This window comes from Cherax quadricarinatus, chromosome 7 (genome assembly GCF_038502225.1).
Source record: "Cherax quadricarinatus isolate ZL_2023a chromosome 7, ASM3850222v1, whole genome shotgun sequence".
NCBI lineage: Eukaryota > Metazoa > Arthropoda > Malacostraca > Decapoda > Parastacidae > Cherax > Cherax quadricarinatus.
This window is the reverse complement of record NC_091298.1, coordinates 176,324-200,899: the sequence shown is the minus strand read 5'-3', so window position 1 is coordinate 200,899 and position 24,576 is coordinate 176,324. Positions and strand designations below refer to the sequence as shown.

Below are 24,576 nucleotides of genomic sequence, written 5' to 3'. Positions count from 1 at the left end.
ATTGTATAAATATCATCACCACATTTGTGAATGTATATTAGACCCACCAGCTGGTGTGTATTAGACGTGTGAGGTCGTTTGTTTACTCTTGAACATCGGCAAAAATTTAACATTTCCGCCACTTTGAGCTCAATTTCAAGCCATTTCCAGTGCTAACACCAATCAAAATTATCTCTATTTCTGTAATATGTCTTCCATTCTATCAAATGAGACCAAGAAATCACAAATACAACTATAAAAAACATACGAAAAAACACTGCAAAGTCGGTTTTAATCGAAAATCATGGTCTCAGTTTTTTTCTCTCATTATACACAGTGTGCTGCAGGATTTGTTTTATGTGGTGCACACATACCACATAGATGTATTCTCTCATATCTAGGCCCAAATTTACCACTCACAGTTTATCAGAGTAAGCTGAGCTCATGACGTAGATCTACGGTTTGGACCCTGAACGTAAAGCCGTAGATCTACGGGACGGACCCTGAAAGGGTTAAACTGTCACTGTACATGTTAGAGATGGATGGCTACTGTTTTGTCTGGATGATATTTTTTCAGCAAACTCCTGCATTTCACAACTTTTCTTTTTTGTTTTCATCTCTTTATCCTTGTTTGGATCCATAATGGCTTATCTCACAATAAAAAAATGCATCAAAACTGCAAAATAACAAAAAAGTTTACAAGATGCACAACAAAACCTCAAGAGATGTTTACAGCAAGCAAGTTAGTGGCTATACTGACATACCCATGCTCTCGACTCATTAGCCAGTATGCATTGCATAAGCATGTGACCTGAGCAGCTTTGTCAAGTTCCATATGCACGAAACCTTGTCCACTGACAACCAAGGAACGTATGAAAACCGGGACATTTTGTCTCTAACACCTCATTTGAAAACCGATTTATTTGACAAGAAATGCAATTGACAACCGAGGTTCAACAGTACAACAACACTGACAAGTTGATGAGTAAGACACACAAGCAACACTGGGAATTTTTATTGATGAAACTTTCTACCTGCTGTACATGCATCATCAGTCAAATACAGAAATGAATTACGCTCCTGGAGACATCAGCTTGGTAGGAAACGAAGCAAACAAAGTGGAGTCGTGCGTACACCTTTGGTTGCCACTACTGGAACTGCTGGCACATTTTGGTAATACTTTCATCATTAGATGCCTTTCAACATTAGATGGTCTCCCAATGTCTTACCATAGTGTCAGGTGACCTGGTAAAATATTGAGTGGAGTGACAAAATCACCACAGCAGCATTACCAGTGGAAGCTATATTAGAACAGGGCTAACAATAGTCCCTTTACTATTTATCTACAAGTTGAATTTCAGAAAAGGAGCAAACTTTCCCCACTAATGAGAGTAAATGGAAGGAGGGATGGTCGGGGTTATTTAAATTCAATCTGAAGAAGGAAATAAGAAATTTACAAAACTATGACTGCAATAAATATATTAAGGCAATAAACTAGAATATATTCTGTACATAAAATAAATCACAAGCTTTATTACATATTTTATGAACATGATATATTTTTCATAACATAAAAGTTTAAAGAAATGAAAGTTGAACCCTCCCCCCCCCAAAAAAAAAAAAACACAAATCAGAATAAATGTTAAAGAATTTTTAAAAGATAATGAAAGGATCATCAAGCATCACCCTAATGACGTACAGGTTTTTCTTGAACTTCTGAAGCCTCATTTTTCTTAGTAGGACAATATCCAGGGAAAGCACAACTGAAAGAGAATAATCTAAAATTAATAAAAACGATTATAAGAGCCAGGTTCAAGAGTGCTTTAGTTCCTTTAAGGCAGTGGTTCTTAACCTGGGGATAGCGAGCTGCTTTCACTGTTACAAGGAAACATACCTCTTTGAATGCCTTGTATACCATTTCAAACATTCTATTCCTGTTATATTTAACCCGTTAACTGTCCAAACGTAGATCTATATTCTTACCGCTAGTGCTCCAAATGTAAATCTACGTTTTATTTTTCCTGCCTCCAAATTTGGCACGATTGGCCTGAGATGCCTGGTCAGCATAGAATGGGTTTTAACACTCAGTGTGCCAAGTATTAAAAAAATTTGGGACCACTTAGTACCTTGTGGGAGCACCACTTCAATTAAGTGCCAGCTAGAGCAAACAGTACAGCAAACACCAAGGATTCACAGATGTCATGTCATATTAACATTCCCCTTTTAAGAGGAAAATGATGCTGACTCCGATTTTAGTGGCTTTGAGGTGGATGTAGCCACAAGTGGTCACAGAAATATAAAAAAAAAACTCGATAATAACCCATATGCAACATTTGTGCAACACCCTTTCAATTTTGGTACCACTGGTAGTGTCATCTAAGTAAAAAGAAACAATTCTGGAATGTGTCATACGTGTTCAACAGGCTGGCTGGCCTGCTGGCTGGCTGACCAGCTGGCTGGCCTGGTGGCTGGCCAGTGGCTGGCTGGCCAGCGGCTGGCTGGCTAGCGACTGGCTGGCTGATTGGCTGTCTCTATCTTCATCTGTCTGTACCTACCTCTGTCTCTAACTCTTTCTGTCTATCTCTGTCTCTGTTTATATCTTTCTCTGTCTCTGTCTATCTGTCTCTATCTTAAAGGTATGCATACGTAAATACAATTTGTAAAGTAAAAGGATACAAGTGCAATTAATGTGACATTTTATTGTGGCAACGTTTCACTCTCCAGGAGCTTTGTCAAGCCATTAGCTCCTGGAGAGCAAAACGCTGACACAATAAAATGTCACATTAGTTGCACTTGTATCCTTTTACCTTACATATTGTCTGTAATTCTACCAAAATATGTAAATACAATTATACATAGTGTAAATTACCTAGGATAACCCAAAAAATCCAGACACAGTGTTATACTGTGCTTGTAGATATAATGCAAAATGAGCATGGCTGGCACCTGGCAAGTAATACACATTTTCACCTGTTCAGGAATCAGATGTTATCACGTGTAATACCAGTTGGTTCACGAGCAACCACTGAGACAAGAGAGACAAGCAAACAGAAAGACAGACACATTCAGGCAGACAGAAAGACACACACACACAGGAAGAAGGAAAGACAGAGACACACAGAAAGACAGACACACACACACGCACACACTCGTGGAGGAGTCACGCGGTTTGAGCTCGTGTTTTGGTGGTAATTTCTGACTGTGCCATAAGGAACAGAGTGTGGGATATAGGTGTGTGCATGCATAAGAGTGCATATAATCACTTAAGCCCCGAAAAAAAGGAAATATAAGTGATCACAGAAAAGAAAACAAAGGAAATAGTGACTAAGTGTTTAGTGGGGGCCGTTGGAAGGGTAAACGGTTGTGTCAGGCCTAAATAGTGTTGCCATAATAACACAGTGGGGTATTTTGAAGAATAAGTGCGACTCAAGACCAGGGAGATAAGAGATATGTATAGATGTGTCAGTAAATACAGTGAGTGAGTGAAAAAATTAGATGAGCTAGAGACCACAGTGCCTACAGGAAGTTAGTGGAAAAATTACCGAGAAGCATCAAGCATTTTCATACTGGGACCCAGGAGGACGACAACATTACTCCACTGGCAGCCGCAAGTAATATTCACCTAGTTTGAGTTGCATGGGGTCAGCACCAGTCTCTAGCTGGAAATTGGGGGTCACTCTCCTCGAGCTATCAGAATTAGAATAAGCAGCATTTACTGGCATTACCTGACTATGGAACTGAACTCTCCAGGCTGAGGGACTGACAACCTCAAATTCTACGACTTCAAGGGTGATGGACTGATTACATCGTCTTCACATCTCTACTGTTCCTGCCTACTTTCTGTATTCGACTGAAGAAGCCTACTGTGTAGGCGAAACGTTTCGGAATAAAGTTGCCTAACTGTTGCCTTTGTGTCTTACCTACCAACCTGTCGATATTTTATACCATTTTGATGCTCATCTTGTCAGACACTGCAACACATGGCCTCTTGGTACAGAAAACACCTTGGACAACCCTTTCAAGTGAGAACTGTTGGATCTGAGAGGGACCTGACCTATCAGTGGCTACATTCTCACTACTACTACAACTACTATGCACCTCTCCTTCCGACAGTATTTAAGTCTCCGCACTGTCGCTTGATCTTCAGATAGTTCCTGACTATGGAACTGAACTCTCCAGGCTGAGGGACTGACAACCTCAAATTCTACGACTTCAAGGGTGATGGACTGTTCCTGCCTACTTTCTGTATTCGACTGAAGAAGCCTACTGTGTAGGCGAAACGTTTCGGAATAAAGTTGCCTAACTGTTGCCTTTGTGTCTTACCTACCAACTCTTGGGTATCTTTATTGAGGAAACGTTTTGCCACACAGTGGCTTCATCAGTCCATACATAGGAGAAACTTGAAGAACAGGAGGAGAATGAGGTAATCAGTCCCTCAACCTTGAGTCGATGTGTTCAGTCCATCAATCTTGAGTAGAATACGGCAGATGAGCGGAGAAGCAGCTTATAAACCGTATGGCAGGAGAGGTGTAGCAGTCATAGGTAGTGTCACATTTGTTCAATGTGGAAGTAGGTTGTGCCCAAGAATTAGGCAAGCGAAGAATTCCTAAGTATTAAGATCCCAAGAAGTTGCAGTGTCTGACAGGTGTGTAGATGAATGGTTCAGAGAACCGACATGTTGATAAATTAGACACATGTGCAACTCTTGGGTATCTTTATTGAGGAAACGTTTCGCCACACAGTGGCTTCATCAGTCCATACATAGGAGAAACTTGAAGAACAGGAGGAGAATGAGGTAATCAGTCCCTCAACCTTGAGTCGATGTGTTCAGTCCATCAATCTTGAGTAGAATACGGCAGATGAGCGGAGAAGCAGCTTATAAACCGTATGGCAGGAGAGGTGTAGCAGTCATAGGTAGTGTCACATTTGTTCAATGTGGAAGTAGGTTGTGCCCAAGAATTAGGCAAGCGAAGAATTCCTAAGTATTAAGATCCCAAGAAGTTGCAGTGTCTGACAGGTTTGTAGATGAATGGTTCAGAGAACCGACATGTTGATAAATTAGACACATGTGCAACTCTTGGGTATCTTTATTGAGGAAACGCTTCGCCACACAGTGGCTTCATCAGTCCATACATAGGAGAAACTTGAAGAACAGGAGGAGAATGAGGTAATCAGTCCCTCAACCTTGAGTCGATGTGTTCAGTCCATCAATCTTGAGTAGAATACTGGTTTTGCAGAGGTGCTCAGATACGACAGTTTCTGGTCATGGACAGGGCCGCAGGAGCGTTGATCCCCAGAATACCCTCCAGGTAGACTCCAAACAGCCCACACACCTCCCCACTCTTCATAGATCTAAACTTACTCCCTGTTCAGAACATCCACACTTACTACTGTGCAATCTATATCTACAGGACCTTAAATTCCAATATTAACCTTGACCTAAAATGCTTTCTTGATAGTTGTGACAGGATCCACAGGCATAACACCAGACACAAACATCTCTATGACATTCCCCGTGTTCGACTAAACCTTTACAAAAATTCAATGTATTTCAAAGGACCTAAAATCTGGAACACCCTACATGAAAACTCCAGAACTGCAGACACATTCATCACTTTCAAAACTACAGTTAGAAAACATCTTATCTCCCTGATCCACCCCGACAACTAACTACATGATAACCACCTGGTGGTTCAAAATTACACTCACTCACCCACTGACTATAAACCCAGAAATACTAATCTTAATCTTAAAATAATAAATCCTAACTAGTCATAAGTTTCCCTATGATACTCAAATATAGACACCTTGTATTGTGCCAAAACAAAAGCATTCACATTGCTAAACTCACAAATTATGATGTAGTCACTTAGCCTTAATACCATAATCTGTAAGGATTTAATGTTAAGAATTAATCTAAGTCTGCTCGAAGTGCCTAGCCATGCTAGGTATCCTAGTGGCCCCACTCTGTAATTAGTATTTTATAACATGTAAACCACAAAATACCCAAAACCTGAAAACCCCACATTGTAACCATTATAGAGAATAAACTTGAATTTAATTGAATATCCCAAACCCCATCTCCAGGATTCATGTCCTACTAACCAGCTTCCCTGATTTCCTTAACAAAATATTATCCTGCTCACATTCCAACAGCTCGCCAGGTCCCAAAATCCATTCATTTCTATTCACTCCCAACTGTGAGGAAAAAGTTCAATAGATAGGAGTAGAGAGGGAGTATATAGTAACAATAGTTTCATTGCCGGCTAATTGTTAAGGTAGGGTAAGTCAAGCTCCCGCTATTCCTGCCTTTTTTCCCCTCCCCGAAAGTGATAGTTTGACTGCCGGCTGCTTGTTAAGGTAGGGTCAGTCTAGCTCACGCTATCCCTTCCCCTCCTTCTTCCCCCCCCCCCCCGAAAGGTGACCTGTGGGGCTCCGGTCCCAACAGTAATCACTAGACTCACAGCTCCCAGCACTACTGTAAGTACATGCCTGCCTTGTATTCTAGTGGATTTATTTGTTGAAAGCTTCACTTTTGACCAATAATAAACTTAGTCCTTTCAGTCTTGCCCTAGGTTGACTGTTGTAATAATCACCACATCTTTTAGGTATTGTACTTATCATGGAGAGTGATTTCTTAAGCAGTGGGTTTTCTGTCATCTGTCTCTCTGTCATCCAGCTTGGATGACAGAGAGGGTCACCTGCCAATCAACGAGCAGAACTGATGGAGATGGACTAACGTCCTGAGACTTCCCCTTTTTGGATTTAATTACCTGTGCACCTGTATGAAATTGCAGGACGTAACCCCTCATCATTGCAGCGGTAAAGAACCTGCTTTCCTGTCATCGGGATAGAATACTCAAGGCTATACTGTGAAGAACGAACCGGTGGGTTGTAACCAACACCTGCGACCCCCCCCCATCATCAGCAACTGCTACGATTTCAACAACACTAAGTGTCACCAACACCAGACACCCCTATATATATTAGCGTTGAATTCAGTTATCATTTATATTTTTCAGTTTTCATTTTCTTTAATGTAGGATTAATATTTCATATTTAAGTGTTTTATATTTTCTATATAATAAAGTGTTTATGTTTGTCTGTTATTATTTCTTTTTCTATTCACTAATTTTCCTGAGGAGGAGCCAGCCTTGGTAATACTGTCTGAAGTTGTTACAGGGCTGAGTAAGCCTTCACAAGTGGCAACCTTGCCAGGATACACTCTACTGAATCAAGATTCAACTCCATCTCGAATCTACCATTGGAACACCAATGCCGCATACCACAGACGGTTACCACCAAGTCAGGCAGGATATAATATTTAATTCTGCCACCTTTTTGTGTGAGCTTGAAACACTTTGGAGGATTAGACTCTAGGGACCCGAGATTTTCCAGTGACAATTTGTTTCATTGAGCTCTTTATTATATCAAGGAAACTGTCATAGGACACTCTTGATTTGTTGGTGAGAAGATTGGATGGTCAAGTGACCCCATTCTACTTACTGCTTGCTCGGAGCCGGCATAGAACCCTTCGTTTTAATTAATACATATTGTTTAATTGAAGCAGGGATCGAGCCCTCTGGTTTATTTACAGTTTGAGCGGAGCAGGAATTGAACCCTCCGTTTTCTTTAATACCAGTTTCATTTCCCCTGATAGTTTAAGTTATTCTTGCAAGCATGGAGGAATACCAGTTTTGGATGAACGCTGGAAGTAAGTTAGGAATAACAGGGAAAAATTTAGAATCTTTCATTAGTGCTAAGAACCAGGAAAGACTTGAAAGAGACAGAATTGAGAGAGAAGAAAGACAGAAAGAGAAAGAGAAGAAGAAAAGGAGAGAGAGAGAATCGAAAGAGAAGAGAAAAAGGAGAGAGAGAGAATTGAGAGAGAAATCCAAGAAAGACAGTTAGAAAGAGAGAGAGAAGACAAAAAGGAGCATGATAAACTTGATCGTGAGGAGAGAGCTAGAGTACGTGAAGAACAAGTTAAATTAAGAGAACTTGAGGAAAGAGCAAAGGATAGGGAACGTGAGGAACAAGCTAAAATACGTGAGGAACAAGCTAAGATACATGAGGAACGGGTTAAATTAAGAGAACTTGAGGAAAGAGCAAAGGATAGAGAAGTTGAGGAAAAAGCTAGAGAACATGAGTTAACCCTTTGACTGTCGCGGTCGTATATATACGTTTTACGAGGTGCCGTGTTTGACGTATATATACTCATAAATTCTAGCGGCTTCAAATCAAGCAGGAGAAAGCTGGTAGGCCCACATGTGAGAGAATGGGTCTGTGTGGTCAGTGTGCACCATATAAAAAAAATCCTGGAGCACGCAGTGCATAATGAGAAAAAAAAAACTCCGACCGTTTTTTTAATTAAAATGCCGACTTTGTGGTCTATTTTCGTATAATATTTATGGTTGTATTCTCGTTTTCTTGGTCTCATTTGATAGAATGGAAAACATATTACAGAAATAGAGGTGTTTTTGATTGATTTTACTATAAAAAGAACCTAGAAATGGAGCTCAAAGTAGGGGAAATGTTTGATTTTTGCCAATGTTCAAAAGTAAACAAATGATGCCATTGTCCAATAAATGTCCAACTAGCCATTCTAATATGCAGTCATGAATGGGTTGATGTTATTTATACAGTTATTACAGCATTGCAGTAGTCTGCATAATAGTAAGTCTAATATTTTTTGTTTGAATAAAAATTCAAAATAGAAAGCAAGAGTAATATCAGAGGGGCCTGGAGACGTGACTGATGAACAGAGAAAACGTTATTTTAGAGCCTGGAATGTCTGCATTGTTCATTCTGAACCTTATTTTGAAATTGTCATATTTTTTAGTTTTCGTGAAATTGGCCAAATTGCAAATTTCTGACCACATTATTAGGTAGTTGAAATCAGTAAATGGGCAGTTTCTTGTACTCAATCGATAGAAAAAATGAAGTTCTAAAGAAATAGCTATGAGTTTGGGCGACTGGAACAATGCAATTAGCCGAAAATAGGGCTCAAAGTGGGCGAAATCGCCGATTTGTAAACAGCGCCGAGGTCACTAACTTCGCGAGAGCATAATTCCGTCAGTTTTCCATCAAATTTCGTTTTTTTGGTGTCATTACAATCGGGAAAAGATTCTCTATCATTTCATAAGAAAAAATAATTTTTTTTTTTTTTTAAATTTTGCGACAGTCAAAGGGTTAATAGAGAGAGAAAATGATTGCGAGCTCGAAAAATCTCGCCTTGAATTAGAGAAAAAAAAGTTAACTTTTACACAACAACAATTAGAGGAAGGAGTAATGGAACAACGTGCAGTCAGTGCACATATTCCAACACCTAATTTACCTCCCTTCACAGAGGGGGAAGACATAACTTCATACATTATCAGGTTTGAAAATACCGCTACCCTCTGTGAATGGCCTGCTGACACCTGGGCTACCAGGTTAGGAATGTTATTTTCTGGTACAGCCTTGAATATCTATGCAACTTTGTCGCAGGATATCATATGTAATTATAACCTACTGAAGAAGGCAATCCTTAAAGCGTATCAAAAAACCACTAATTCTTACAGGAAAGATTTCAGGTATGCCACCTTACAGCCTGGCCAGAACTTTCAGCAGTTACAGGTAACACTCTTTCGTTTGTTCGACTTTTGGATAGAGAGTTCAGGAATTGATCGCAGTTATGAATCTCTTAGAGACTTCATGGTTGCTGACCAGTTCCTGACAGCTCTTCCCCATCAGATACGAACATTCATCAGAGAACGTAACCTGATTAAAGCTGAGGAAGTTGCTGAGGCTGCTGACCTGTATGCTGAGGCTCACAATTCCTATAAAGACCTAAAGGGATCGAACCCTAAGGGCAAGGGTTCATCAGACCTTAAGAAATCAAAGCCTCTAGTGGAAAGTAAAATGACTTCTTTTATTCCTGTTTGTCATTTGTGTGGTGTTAAGGAACATAAACGTCCAGATTGTCCTTCTAAGAAGGTCCAAAAAGTTGGAAGATGTTTTAAAGACTGTAATGACCAAGCACCCTTCTGTTCAGGAACAGTTAATGGACTTAATGTATCTACCATTTTACGAGACACTGGATGCACATGTATAGTCATTTCTGATAAGCTGTTCCCTAACCTTAAAGAAACTCATTCCTCTGCTATACTTTCAGACTACTTGGGCCGTACGGACACTTTTCCTACCATCCGTTGTTACGTTAGGTCTAAATAGTTCACAGGTTGGTCTGAAGCCGTACTAGCTCCCATCACTTCTTGCTCCGTACTAATAGGTAATGTAAAAGGTGCCATTCTTCCTTCTGAGGTTGACCTTTCATCACCAAAGATGGACATAGGTGTTTCAGATCCTCTTTCTGTAGAGTCAGAGAAGTCCCTCGAAAGTTCAGATGAGACAATGTCTCGTGAGATTCATGTGGGATTAAAAACCAGTGATGATACTCTCGAAAGCGAGGTAGTAGGATCACCGGTTCACTTGTTAGATGAAAGTGAAGATATCACCTCCGATACCATAAATGTCTTGACTAGGGCTCAGACCAAAGCCCAGGCTTCTTCTACTATCCATCCTTTGATTTTCCCTGACTTTAAGCCTTTAGATATATCGAAGGATTCCTTTGTCAATTTACAACGTAATTGCCCTTCTCTTCAGAACTGCCATAATGCCGCTAAACAAAATCAAGTTATCCAAAGGAAAAACTTTTCATATAAATTTGAATATATAAAAGGTATCTTGTACAAGTCAGTATTCAAATTAAATTCAGACAAGACAGACTATTCCATCTTAGTTGTTCCAAGTCAATGCAGAGAGACTGTTCTTAAAATGGCTCATGACCTGCCAGTGGCCGGACATTTCTCGCATCGTAAAACCTTAAATAAAATTAGGGAAACCTATTTTTGGCCAAAAATGTCCTCAGATATCACTACCTATTGTAGATCGTGTAAAGTTTGCCAACTGTCATCCTCCCGAGGTACCAGGCGAGTACCTATGGTCAAAATGCCAGTCTTTATGGTACCTTTTGAAAGAGTAGCTATTGACATCATTGGTCCTTTATCTCCACTTTCATCTGGGGGACATAGATATATATTAACATTAGTTGATTATGCTTCGAGTTTCCCTGAAGCCATACCCTTAAAGACCATAACCACTACAGAGGTGGCTGAAGCCCTTTTGTCCATCTTCTCCAGAGTGGGCATCCCTAGAGAAATTTTGCCTGACCGTGGGACACAATTCACATCTGACTTAATGCAACATCTATACCAACTTCTGGGAGTGAAGCCTCTCTTCACCACACCCTATCATCCCAGCTGTAATGGGAGGATTGAGCGCCAGCATTCGATTCTCAAGTCCATTTTAAGGAAACTTTGCTCCCTTAAACCTAAGGAGTTGCATCGTTACCTACCCTGTGCTTTGTTTGCCATGAGGGAAGTTCCCAGTGACTCTTTGGGGGTTTTCACCTTTTGAACTTCTCTATGGTAGACAGGCCAGAGGTCCACTGTCCATCCTTCATGACTTATGGACTAATGAGGAGGTAAATGCTGAGGTTCAGTCTTCTTACCAGTTTCTCCTTGACCTTAGATCCAAACCTGAGGAGACCTCTGACATAGTTTCGAAAAACTTAAGTTTGTCAATGGACCAGTACAAAACCTATTTTGATTCCAAAAGTCAGAGGAGTCTTCTTGTTCCAGTAGTCATGTTAGAGAGGATAATTCATTGCTTCTTTGCTTACAGCCCTTTAAATTTATAATCCCCCATCCCGTTGGCAAAAACGAAGGAACCCGTACTTTTTATCCAAATTTTCCTCGCCCCCCTAAAAACCCGCCAATGCTGTTCGCCCGAACACGTTTTTGTGAGGCCGGCCCCCTAAAATTTGGGTGGATTGTTTAAAACCAGCCTCGCGGTCTCAACATACAATGAACATTTCAATTTTTACAGTGTTTTTTGGGGATTTTTTCTGCAAAAAAAGTGACCATGGGCCCAAAAAACCTAGTGCCAACCCCGGGAAAGGGTGAAATTTAGAAATACTGTGGTACCATGGTCCTGCTGTGCTGCTGCTGCTGCTGTGCACTGTCGCTGCGGGCCCCTTTTTCCCCCGCAGCTGCTGCTGCGCTTACCACCCTCTCGCTCTGTTTTGATACCGCCTCTGCCGCGGGAATCTGCTTTTACATCCTGCTCTCTTAGCCGTCCCGGGTCGCCGCTTTGCTGCTGTCGCTGCGCTGCCCCGTACCTGTCGCTGCTGTTGTATCCCTCGCTCCTGGGATTGCTGCTGCTGCTGCTCCCTTTATCGCGCTGCTGCTGCTGGAGCCGCTGCTGCGTTTGTTGCGCGCTTAGCTGGCTTGTCTCACGCCCCTTCGCTCGCGTGACGTCTGGGGCGAGCCCCCCTCTGCTGCTGCGTGGCATTGTCTGCGTGCTGCTGCTGCTTCGGCTGCCGCTTGCCGCCCTTTTGGGATGTCGCTGTGGGCGGGGCTGCCCTGTCAGCCCGCTGCTTACCACCGCCGCTGCTGCTGCTCTGTAGTACCTCCCTTTTTCTGTCACGCTTCCTCTTAGCCCCTTGTTGGTGGGCATTGAGAATCCGAAAAAAAATTTAACGGAGGGGTTGCCCCCGGATAACCCCCAAAAATGTCATCGAAGACTGTCAACTTATTTCCATTGGGGGTTCCCAATCTTGTCTCCCAGGGAACCACCCAGTCGACTAACACCCAGGTGAAAGGAAAAAAGCCTGGAACTAGTTCAAATTTGGGGAATTTAAAACCCGCAAAAGGGTTTGGTTTGGGGATTTAAGAATGGGTGTTGCTGGATCAGCCGCTGTTTTCTGAAACAGTCAGCTGTTGCTGGGTCACGCTGTTGCTGGATCGTCGTTTGTGGATCATCGCTGTTGCTGGGCCGTCGCTGTTGTGGATCAGTCAGCTGTTGCTGAATCGTCGCTTTGCTGGGGAGTCGGGTGTTCGAACCGTCGGGTGTTGCTGGACCAGTCGGGTGTTGCTGGACCAGTCGTGTTGCTGGCATCGTGCTGCTGGAGTCGCTGTTGCTGGACCATCACGTGCTGCCCCCGTCGCTGCTGTTGCCCATCGCGTTCTGTGACTGCAATTCCCAACCTGTCCGCCCCGCCTGCCCCTGCCTTCCCATTGTTTACAAGCCAGGGGGGTGGTTGCTCATACATTCGATACATTTGTATTTGTATTCCTTTTTTATAGTGCTTGTAACTCTTAAGCCACCATGGGGAAAGAAAACTTCTGTCCACCCCGTGGTAAAGGATAAATACTATCGTACCCAATCATTTTTCCACCACACGCTCTCACCACGCTCTGCTGCCCTTCGCCCCTGGCCCCTTAAAACTGCCCCAGCTGTTGTTTTCTCACCACCATCAGCCCGATTATGAAGATGGGAGAGAGTGTTGTTGGTGTGGCAAGTGAAACAATTCCCGAAACAATTAACCGGAGGTTAAACCCCAGGTAAAAAAAGTCAGTGCTCATGAGGGCTCTAACATTTCCCTTGGGGGCCTTAAACTTGTTCCCAGGATGCAACCCACCCGTCCTAACCCCAGATGAACAGGGAAAAAAGCCGGGAAATAGTGCTCTATTGGTGAATTTAAAAAACCAGCAAAAGGTTGGTTTAGAGATTTAAAATTGTAGTACATCCGTGTGATGAGGCCTTTCTGGAAGAAAATGCCAAACAGGACCACAGTACTAGGAGGGAAAAAAGGGACCCCCGGACACGTGTCTCATCAGTCAATAGGGAAAATGTCATTTATTCTTCATTTAGTAATATACATAAAAATATACTTTGCATGTACACTCTTTTTGCCTTTATTTCCTTTTGTGTAGGAAAATGTTTTTTATGTGGTAAAATTTTTTTTATACTTTGGGTGTCTTCCCGGGTTAATTTTATTTCCATTATTTCTTATGGGGGAAAAATTTTAGATAGATAATTCGCATAACAATGACTCTCATGACGGATTTAAAACGTTTGGGGTCCCTGTAACTCGGGGGGATGCTGAGCCCATGCCCTTAATAGATACGATCTCAAATTTTATGACTCTTCCTTTTTTTCAGGATTGATATTACGGCATATCATCAAAATGTTAGATCCTTCTTCTGCAATACACCTTTTTTACACACCAGGACTGATGCAGATAGAACTTTCCCTCGGTTTTTGGGAAATTTTTTACCCGGGGAAATGATGAGAAAGGTCGTGGGGGAAAATGAAATTTTCAGTTTTTTTTGATAACATTTACTAAAACCCAAAGGGAATATACCCAAACATTAAACAGTTTTTTTGGATTACCCAAGGCCTCACGCCCAAGAAATGTTTCCTTGGGGTAAAAGATTAATATTTTGGGACTGATATTTTTTCTCTGCAGCCTCCCCAGTAAGATAAAAGTTTTTTAAAATTTTCCCCAAAAACCAAAAGTCAGGGTTATTTTTTTTGGTTCTTAAATTTAAAAGGTTTACCCCAACTTATGATTTTAAAGGATCAGACTTCCAAAAATCTGTGAAGGAACATTTTAATTTTAAATGTGGGAAAGAATGAATTAAATTACTTTTTAAAGACCTATTTAAGATTCCAGATATTAAAAACATTTTGTTTAAGAACGACTCCAATACTGGCTTAGGTGTGTGTTACAAAATCATGATGACTCCTTCCTGTATGCTTCCTCCGGAAACCCTTCCCAGAAAGAATACCCACCATAAAAAGGGAATTTTTCCCCTTGGGGAATTTCCAAACAAATTTTTTTGGGGAAAGAATTCTTTTTAAACGGACCAAAAACCCTTTGATATCCCTAAAAACTTAGGGAAAAACAGCGCTTTTGGGTGACATTGGCACCCAGGTTTTTAAGTTCCATTGGTAAAAATGGTTCACCCAATTATTTGGGGTTGTCTGACAGTCGAGAAGATTTCTTGCCCATTTTTTCCCATATTTAGCTTTTCCCCATTTTTTATTTGACTAAAGTCTGGAGGGGAGGTGGGGGAAAAGTTCAATGATGGGAATAGATGTGGTTGAAAAACCCTTTTTTTTTTAAAAATTAAAATTTAAACTTGGTTTTTTTTAAGGGCCACATTTTTATATCAGGGGAGAAATGGAGGGGGGTATTTTTTTTCCATAATCTTGAATTCAAGATTAGGACTGCCCTTTTGGTAGGGGATGTTAAATTTTCTCCCTTTTTTTAAATTTCCCAGGGGACTGTAAGCCTTTTCAAATTTTAAATAAAAACCCAAAGTTCCATGTCGATAGATAGAGCGGAATAGAAAAGTTTTCATTCCCGGTACTTTTTAAAGGTAGGGTAAACCCCCGTATTCCCCTTTTCTTCCCGGTAAAGTTTGACTGGGGTTGCTTTTTGGTGGTAAATCTAGCTCCCCTATCCTCCCCTCCTTTTCCCCAAAAATGGAGCCCGGCCCAAAACATAATCCTGACTACCCCCCGACCCCCGGTACTTTTTCTACCCTTTATAATTTTTTGGGTTAAATTTCACTTTGAAATAAACTAGTCCTTTCAGTTTAGTTGTTTTCTTAATTTTTTAGGCATTGTACTTATTAGAGTATTTTTTGCAGGGGGAACCTTCTATCTTTCCAGCGAAAGAGGGTCACCCAACCCAAAAGGACGTGGGGTGGACTAACGCCCCGGACTTCCCCCTTTTTGGGGAAAATTACCCACCGTATGAAAGTGAAACCCTCATCATTGGGAGTAAAAATCTTTCCTGTCATGATAAATAAAAAGGGGAAGAAGAAGTGGGTTTAAAACCTAACCCCCCCACAAATCCGTTTAAAACACCGTGTCAAAACCCAATATATATATTTGCAATTATTATCATTTTTGTTTTTTAATTTTATTTTTTTAAATTGATTAATTTAAATTTAAAGGTTTTATATTTTTTATTAAAAAAAGTGTTTAGTTGTTGTTTATTTTTTTTTCATTCTAATTTTCCTGGGAGGAGCCAGTTTTAAACTGTCTGAAGTTTTTCAGGGCTGGAATTCACACCTTTTAAAACGACCATGCTTGCTGGAAGTCCAAGCCCCACAAAAAAAATCTCCCACCCCCTTCCGGGGGCCCCAGCAGCCTTCCCTCCCTACAGTCTTCCCTTTTTATAGTCATTCTATTTTTTTTCCCTCCTCCAAGTGTCCAAACACCCCAGAACCCCTCCTCACCCCCTTTATAATAGTTTTTATAATCCCCCAAATTCTCCTAATTTCCCAAACTAAAAATTTTCCCCAAAATTCACCCTTTTCCCTCAGGCATGACATCTCCCTGGGTCCACCTTTCTCATTCAACATTCACCACCCCCACACCCAAAAGGGATGGTATAACCATACTTTTTTCCCCTTTCTTCCCCCAAAAAACCCCGACCCCAGCACCACTCGCTTTTCCTAACCAATCTCTATTCCTCATTTTTTACAGACCACTGTGCACTTACTCCAAAATATCTGAATACATTTTCCCCCCCCATACCTTCTCCAATCTGATTCCAACCTATTTTTACCTAATTTTTTATCCCCATTCCCCACTTTTCCCCAAAATTCACTTTAATTTTCTTTCTTTTCAACCACCAAACTCATCACCAACCTTCAACACCCGGGGCTGCCTGGGGGGTTTCCCCGGGGTTGCCCCCGCCTGGTCCAACCAACTCTCTTTTTTTTTCAGTCTCCCAAAAGCCAGTTCATAAAAAGAGCAACTTTAAACTTCCCTTTTTGTGTTTGACTTTATTTTTTAACTCCACCTTTGCCAACACCAACTTTTTTTTACTTTTTTTATAAATATTGAAAAACCCATAGTAATTAACACCCTTGTCAAGGCCCTTTTACGGGGAAAAATCTCCCTCTCCCAAAAACCCAATTGAGCCCATATCCTCAAAAAAACTCTTTGCTGCTTTCAATAACCTCCTCCTATTCCGAATTTAAACATCTGCCCAATGTGTCCTACCCACCTCCCAATTTTTTTTTCCAAACCCTAAATCCCAAAAATCTTTCCCCTTTATCAAAATGCTCCCCTTTTTTTCCCTGTAAATTTTGTCTGCCCCCAATTTCCTAAAGCCTGCTTGTTCATCTGCTTCCCCCTTCCATCTTATTTAAATTCTTCCAATAATAACTCTCCCTACTTTTAAATATCCCCAAAGACTTTTTTCCCCAAAATTTTTTACCCTTTTTGCCCCTTTTTGTTTTTAAAAAAAGGGAACTATGCATGCTCACTGCCAATCCCGGACCTTACCCCTTATTTTATTCAATAAAAACCCAACCATCAAAACTATATCCCCCCTTTTTTTTTAAAATTTCTATTTTTTCCCATCACCCACTGTTTAATTTCTTTCCCCACCCCACCTAAAAAAACTTTCCCCCACACTCACAACTGGCTCTTCCCACCCAAAGATATGAAGAAAAGAACTTTCAACAATATTTTTAAAAATATTAAATAACTGACGGGTTATTTAAAATTTTAAATTTAAAAGGGTATCATTTAAATTTTTAGTTATAAGAAGGGAAAAACTCAGCTCACTGCCTCTAAATTACTAAAGAATAATCACACAGTATTTCTGCCAGGTCTCATTATATTTTTTTTAAAACTGTGTATGAAATTTTTTTTCCCTCAATTTCCCTTTTTACATAAATCATTCCATCCTAACTCCCCCTCAGATTGCGGGAAGTTGGAAAGGCACTTCTGATCCCTGTGGCTCATCTGTCTTTATTTCCCCCAGTCCCCACCTCAATGAGAAAGAATAAAAAAATTAAAAAATAAATTTCCCCAAGTTCACTTACAGTACTCAATATTTTTACCTTCATAATATCAAGTTTTTTCTTCCCTGTCAAATTTTATTTGTACTTTTTCCAAAAATTTCATTTATGGAAGTTGTGTTTAAGGCCTGTATGTTTCATTAAACTGGTAAAAACCTTTTTTAAAAAGAATAATTTATTATGAATATAAAATATAAATTTCGTAAAAATGATATACAACACATCATTTTTACCTTGATGAAGAAGTCCTATTTGAATCTGACACAATCTGTTGCCAATCTTGGCTTTTTCTCGGGGGGGCAACATCGGGATATCTAAAAAACTAGTGTCCCAAATTTTACATTAATTATAGGGTATAAGCAAAAAAATAAAACTTTCACATATGATCAAAGTACAAGCTGTCCCAGGGGCCCACATGATACCTTTGTCTTGCCTCAGAGTTTTTCCCCTTTTGTTATGTCTTGCCAGAAGCTCCTAAAAACCAATAAGGTTCAAAAGATCTAGAGTAAAGTTTTCCCATCCCATGTCTCTTCTTCATTGTTAACATTTTCTGGAACCCCAAAAAAAAATTTGTGTTTTACACTCCCCCTTTTTGGTTGCAGGGGTGACATCCCGGGCCCCCCTTTTACTGTCCTTTGTCCTCCCCCTTTTTTCCCATAGTTTTATCATACCCCCACCTATTTGGTTCCTCCCCACTACATCACTTCCCAGACTATTCCATTTCCCTGACAACCCTTTTAATAAAAAATACCCAAATCTTTTGGCTCATCTGGTTTTCAATTTTCAAGGATCCTTGTTTTTTTTTTTAAAACCCAGGAGCCCCAAAGGCCTGTTATCCTGGGTGGAGGAAATAAAAACAAAAAAAAACTTTGACTTGTATTATCCTTCCCAATTTAGAAAAAGATGTACACAATACACTATGTACAACAAACATTAGGACCCCCAAAAGGGCAGAATAGGCCACTAAAAACAGCCCTGCTTCAACCAGTTCTAGAAGGGGGAAACAAGGGCGACAGGTGGTGGACCACAACACCTCTGTATTGCCAAAACCATCTTCTCATTGGTAAACCGAGTCTGATTAACCACGGGCCCCATCATAAACCCTGACCTGATTTGGGGTTGGGAGTATTTAAGGGTACATGGCCCAATAAAGGTTCATACTCTTTTCATGCCACAGTGTCCCGTACTGGGGCATCCTTTCTGTCCACCTTGTCAACCCCCGAGATTTTTTTTAGGGTTACACTCCCCAAACCCCCACCCCATGTGGCGGGGCAATTTTCCCCTTCACCCCTTTTTTTGTAGGGCATTCACCTTAACTCTGAACTTCTTTGGAAACCCTTTTCACATTTTTTCTTTATGTGTTGACCAGGTTTTGGGGTTCCCCACTGGTGCTGATTTCCAGTATGGGCCACAACATTTACGGTCTTGAACAACCACTGAGGTATTAGAAAGCTTTCTGTTTGCCAGACGCCCTTTTGTAGCAGTTATCTGATTGATGGGCCAGGGGAAAATGGGATAACTCACCCCAAGATCCTTTTTTTATGAGGTTTGGTTCTTGCCCCCGCCTTCCTGCTGTGGTTTTGCCCCCTTTAATCTTTCGACTTTGATTTGGGAGGGGTTAAAATTAAGGCCCGTTTTTGGACCAACCCCCAGCCCCTCCAGGGCTCCTTGGCTTCTTTATCCCCGAAATTTTTAAACCTCATCTTAAAAAGGGGCATTCGATCATCCCCTTTCCCGTATTCATACCAAAAAAAGCACTGGCCCGAAGACCCCCTGGAACCCCGCTTTTAAGGTGCCCACTCATCCTTTTCCCTACCCTGACTTTCCTTTTCAGGTATTCTTATCCCGAGGGCCCCCCCTTTTTTGTCCTGATTTCAGTTTTACTAATTTTTTGAGAACTAAAGTTTTTTGTGGGTACTCACCAGTTGGTTTGGGGGGGAGCCCGCCCTGGCCCCCACTGGCCCAAACATAATCACACCCCCTTGGAAAATTTTTTCATTTCCCCCCCAAAGCTTGTATAGATCCTCCTATACATCCTCCAGACATTCCACTGATGACCCAAAATATAATGACACGAAAAAAACATACCAGGTTTGGGTAGAACCCAGATCAAAACTTCTGGTGCGGGTTCTTCCTGCCCCGGGGGTTTTATTTCCCCTCAACAACCTGTGACTAAAAAAAACTTACATCCTTGTTTCATCTGACTTAACCCAACGGACCCCTTCGTGTCCCATCCCGGAACATCCCCCCTCTGTTCACCTTGTCTATTCCCTCAGCATTTTATTGGATTGCTGCACCATGGGGACGGTTTGGTAAATGCTTTCCCTTCTTTTCCAAAGGGCCACCTGAATTTTTTTGGGCCCCCCGAAGTTTTTTTCACATTTGACCCAAAAAAAAGCAACAAAAAAATGGATGAACATGCGGATTATCCCCTGATAAAAAACAAAAACATGAGTCAGGGCGGGGTCCCCGGGGGGCGGGGTTTTTTGTAGGGCAATTTCTGAGGATTTATGAAACCCGGGAAAAGTTCAAAAAGTGGTTTTAAACCAAACGATATTCGGGCCGACAAAACTGAGTTTTTTTTTATATATTGGAATGACCATTTTTTTTTATATTTTGTTTCTAAGGATGAAGAAGTGGGGGGGAAGCGTAGTCGATCCCGCAACCAAAAAGTAACAACTTTCCCCCCACACACACTTTCATACACACAAAAACATGCTCATAGACAGAACATACAACAGAACATTCCACACACACACACACACACACACACACACAAAAACACACACACACACACACACACAGTCAGAGAACAGTCGACCAAACAAAAAACGAAAAAGGGAGGCCCAAAGACAATTAAAAAAAGAATAGGAAGCCACCCGACCCAAAATGTTGCAGCCACATCAGGAGGAAAACAACATAGACCAGGTAATCAGGCTAAGGAAGAAAGGAGGGGAACAACAAGAAAAGGGAATATGTGAAGAACTCAACAAGAGATTCAAAAGAAGTGTTTACAGAGGGGAAAAGAAGGGACCAGAAAAACGGAGGGGGGGCACCACCAAGTGGACACAGTCCAAACCGGGGAAAAAGTGAAGGGCTTTGAGTGAGTGCCCCAAAAGGGAAGGGGGGGGATCATCTCCCTGGGTATTGGAGGGGAGAGGGCCATGTGTACCCCAACAACAATATTCACATCTATCGAACAGGGTTCCCGGGGATGGAAGAAACAAAAGTCCCAACTTTAAAAAAGGGGAAAAGCATGAAGATTAAAAAATTTTCCTTTCCCCAAAAAAAAAAAAGGGGGGAAAGGGGGGTTTTTAAAAAAAAAGGGGCCTTAGGGGTTTTTTTTTTTTAAAAAAAAAAACCGAAAAAAGGGGTAAAAAAAAAATTTTGCCCAAACCGGGGAAAAAAATTTTTTTAAAATTAAAGGTTTTTTTTTTAAAATTTTTTTTGGGGTTTAAAAAAGGGGGGGGGGGGAAAAAAGGGGAAAAAACCCCCCCCAAAAAAACCCCTTTTTAAAACCCCCCAAAAAAAAAACCTTAAAAGGCTTAAATAATTTTCCCCCCCCAAAACAAAAAAAAAAAAAACCCCCCAAAAAAAAAACCCAAAAAGGGGAAAAAAAAAAACCCCCTTTTTTTTTTTAAAAAACCCCCCCTTTTTTTAAAAAAAAAACCCCCAAAATTAAAGGGGGGGAAAAAAGGGAGAAAAAAACCCCCAAAAAAACCAAAAAAGAAAAAGAAAATTTTAAAAGGGGGGGGGGGGAAAAAAAGGGGAAAAAGGGGTTTTGGGGAAAAAAAAAGGGGGGGGGAAAAAAAAATGGGGGGGGGGGGGGAAAAAAAATTTTTTGGGGGTTTGGGGTTAGGGAAAAAAAAAAATTAAAAAAAATTTTTGGAAAAAAAAGGGTTTTGGAAATTAAAATTTTTTTTTAAAAAAAAGGGGGGGGTTAATTAAAAAAAACCCCGGGAAAAAAATTTGGGGGGAAAAAATTTTTGGGGAAAAAAAAGGGGGAGGGTGGAAAAAAAAAAAAAAAAAATTGGTTTAAAGGAAAAAAAAGGGGGAAAAAGGGGGGGGGGGAAAAATTTTTTTTGGGCCCAAATTTTTTTAAAAAGGGCCCCCCCAAAAAAAAAAAGGGGGGAAAAAAGGGGAAAAAAGGGGGGAAAAATTTTTTTGTTGGGGGGAAAAAAAGGGTTTTGGTTAATTTGGGGTTTTTTAAGGGGGCCCGGAAACCCCCTTTCTTTTTCCCCAAAAAAAAGGGGGAAAGGGGGCCCGGGGGGAAAAATTTTTATAAAAAAAAAGGGAAAAGGGGGGAAAAAAAAATTTTAAAAGGGTTTGGGGGGCTTTTCCCCCCCTTTTTTTTAAAAAATTTGGGGGGGGCAAAAAAAGGGGAAAAGGGGGGGGGAAAACCCCCGGGGGGAAAAAAAAAGGGGGAAAAAAAAAATTTGGAAAAATTTTCCCCAAAAAAAAAGGGAAAGGGGAAAAATTTTAAAAAAAAAATTTTTAAAAAAAAAAAAATTTTTTTTTTGGGGGGGTTTAAATTAAATTTTTTAAAAAAAAAAAGTTAAAAGGAAAAAAAAAAAAAATTTTAAAAAAAAAAGGGGGGAAATTTAAAAAAAAGGGGGGGGAAAAAATGAAAAAATTTTAAAAAAAAGGGGGGGGGGAATGAAATAAACTTTTTTGGGGAAGGAAAGGGGAAAAACCGGGGGAAAAGAGGGGCCCGGGGGGGAAACCATTTGGAAAAAAAAGGGGGGGCCCGGGTTGGGGGGAAAAATTTTTTTAAAACCAAAAAAAAAAAGGGGGAAATTTTGGGGGGGGGGGGTTTTAAAAATTAAAAGGGGGGGGAAAAAAGGGGGAAAAAAAAATTTAAAAAAGGGAAAAAGGGGGGGGGGGGGGAAAAAAATTTTGGGGGGGAAAAAAAAAAAAGGGCCAAAAAGGGGGGGGAAAAAAAAAAAATTTGGGGGGGGGGGAAAAAGGGGTTTTAAAAAAAAAAAAAAAAAAAAGGGCCGGGGGTTTTGGGGGGGCCCCAAAATTTAAAGGGAAGGGGGGGAAAATTTTAAAAAAGGGAAAAAGGGGGGAAAAAGGGAAAAAATTTTGGGTTTCCCCAAAAACCAAAAAGGGGAAAAAAAAAAACCCCAAAAAAAAAACCCCCCCGGGAAAATAAAAAAAAAAAAAATTTCCCCCCCCCAAAAAAGGGGGGAAAAAAAAAGGGGAAAAACAAAAAAAAAAAAGGGGGGAAAAAAGGGGGGCCCCCCTTTTCCCCAAAAACTGGGGGGGAAAAATTTTTAAAAAAAAAAATTTTTTTGGGGAAAAATTTTTAAAAAAAAAAAAAAATTTAAAAATAAAAAGCCAGTTTTTTTTTTTTTAAAAAAAAATTTGAATTTAAAAAAAAAAAGGGGGAAAACCCGGAAAAAAAAAAAATTTTCCAAAAAAGGGGAATGAAAAAAAAAACCCCCCCAACCCTTAAAATTTTAAAAAAAAAAGGGGGGGAAAAAAAATTTTTTGGGGGCCGGGAAAAAAAAAAAAAAAAAGGGGGGGGGGGAAAAAAAAGGGGGGGTTAGGGGCCGGGGGGGGGTTTTTTTGGGGGGAAAAAAAGGGAAAGGAAAAAACCCCCAAAAAAAAAGTCGGGGGGGGAAAAAAAACCCCAAAGGGGGGGGGGAAAAAAAAAAAAAAAAAAATTTTTTTTTTTTTTGGGGGGAAAGGGGGGAAAAATTTTTTTGGGGGCCCCCGGGGGGAAAAGGGAAAACCGGAAGGGGGGTCCCCCCCGGGGGGAGGGGGGTTTTTTTCCGGGAAACCTAAGGTTTTGGGGGGGCAAAAAAGGGGGGAAAAACCCCCCAAAGGGGAAAAAGGGGGGTTTTTTTTCCCCCCGGGGGAAAAAAAAAAAATAAAAAAGGGGGGGGAAAGGGGGGGGGGGGAAATAAAAAAAAAGGGGGGAAAAAAAAAAGGGGGGGGGGGGAAAAAAAAAGGAAAGGTTTTTAAAAAGGGCAAAAAGGGAAGGAAAAAATTTTTTAAAAAAAAAAAAAAAAAAGCCCTTTTTTTTTCCCTTTTGGGGGAAAAAAAAAAAAGGGGGGAAAAAAAAGGGGGGAAAAAAAAAGGGGGGGGAAAAAAAAGAAAAATAAGGGGGGGGGGAAAAAAAAAACCCCCAAACTAAAAATTTTGACCCCGGGGCCCCAAAGGGGGAAAGGAAACAAAAAAAGGGGGGGGGGGGAAAAAAAAGGGGGGGAAAACCCAAAAAAAAAGGTTTTTGGGGGGAAATCAAAAAGGGGTTTTGGGGGGAAAAAAAAAGGGGGGGAAAAAGGGGGGAAAACAAGGAATACACCAACAAGTGTTGGACGACATAACATACAGAGATGAGGAGGAGGTGAAGAAACTGCCAGGGCACAAATTTAAAGGCAAGGGACCCACAACCCCGTGGGGCCCAAAAGGAGCAGAATGTTGTGCAACTTACCACAACTTTCCCAAAACATCCCCGAAACTGGGCAACTACCTGAGGTATGGGAAAACGGGGAAAAGTTCCCCTTTTCCAAAAAAAAAGGGGACAGAAAAAAGGCACTAAAACTATGGGCCTGTGTCATTGACGGGGATAGTATGAAAAATAAAAATTATCAGGGGGAGAGTTGGGGGGCACCTGGGAAAGAACAGGGGATAATCAACCCGCACGGGTTTTAGGGAAAAACCGGGCACAAACCTTCTGGGGTTTTAATGATAAAAAAAACAGAAATAAAAAAAAGAGGAGGGGGGGGGATTGCATCTTTTTTGGGCTGCAAAAGGGGGCCCGGGGGTCTGGGTTTAAAATTCCCCCCCTTTACACACGGAGAGCTCCCGTTCTTTCCCGGGGGGGGAAACATTTTCACGCTTCACACCTGTTGGGCCCCGTTCACCCAGCAGC

The 24,576-nt window shown here is 40.9% G+C and overlaps 1 protein-coding gene across 1 annotated transcript in view; it reads right to left on the bottom strand.

Moving 5' to 3' along the window:
* LOC128686836 (pseudouridine-5'-phosphate glycosidase) overlaps nt 1–24,576 on the bottom strand; it is a 138,643-nt gene that overhangs the window by 15,677 nt on the left and 98,390 nt on the right. The window contains exons 10-11 of the mRNA XM_070082709.1: nt 17,930–17,944; nt 1,679–1,742 (exon numbers count right to left, since the gene is read on the bottom strand). Of these exons, the coding sequence (XP_069938810.1) occupies nt 1,679–1,742; nt 17,930–17,944 (79 nt within the window). The remainder of the gene's footprint in view (nt 1–1,678; nt 1,743–17,929; nt 17,945–24,576) is intronic.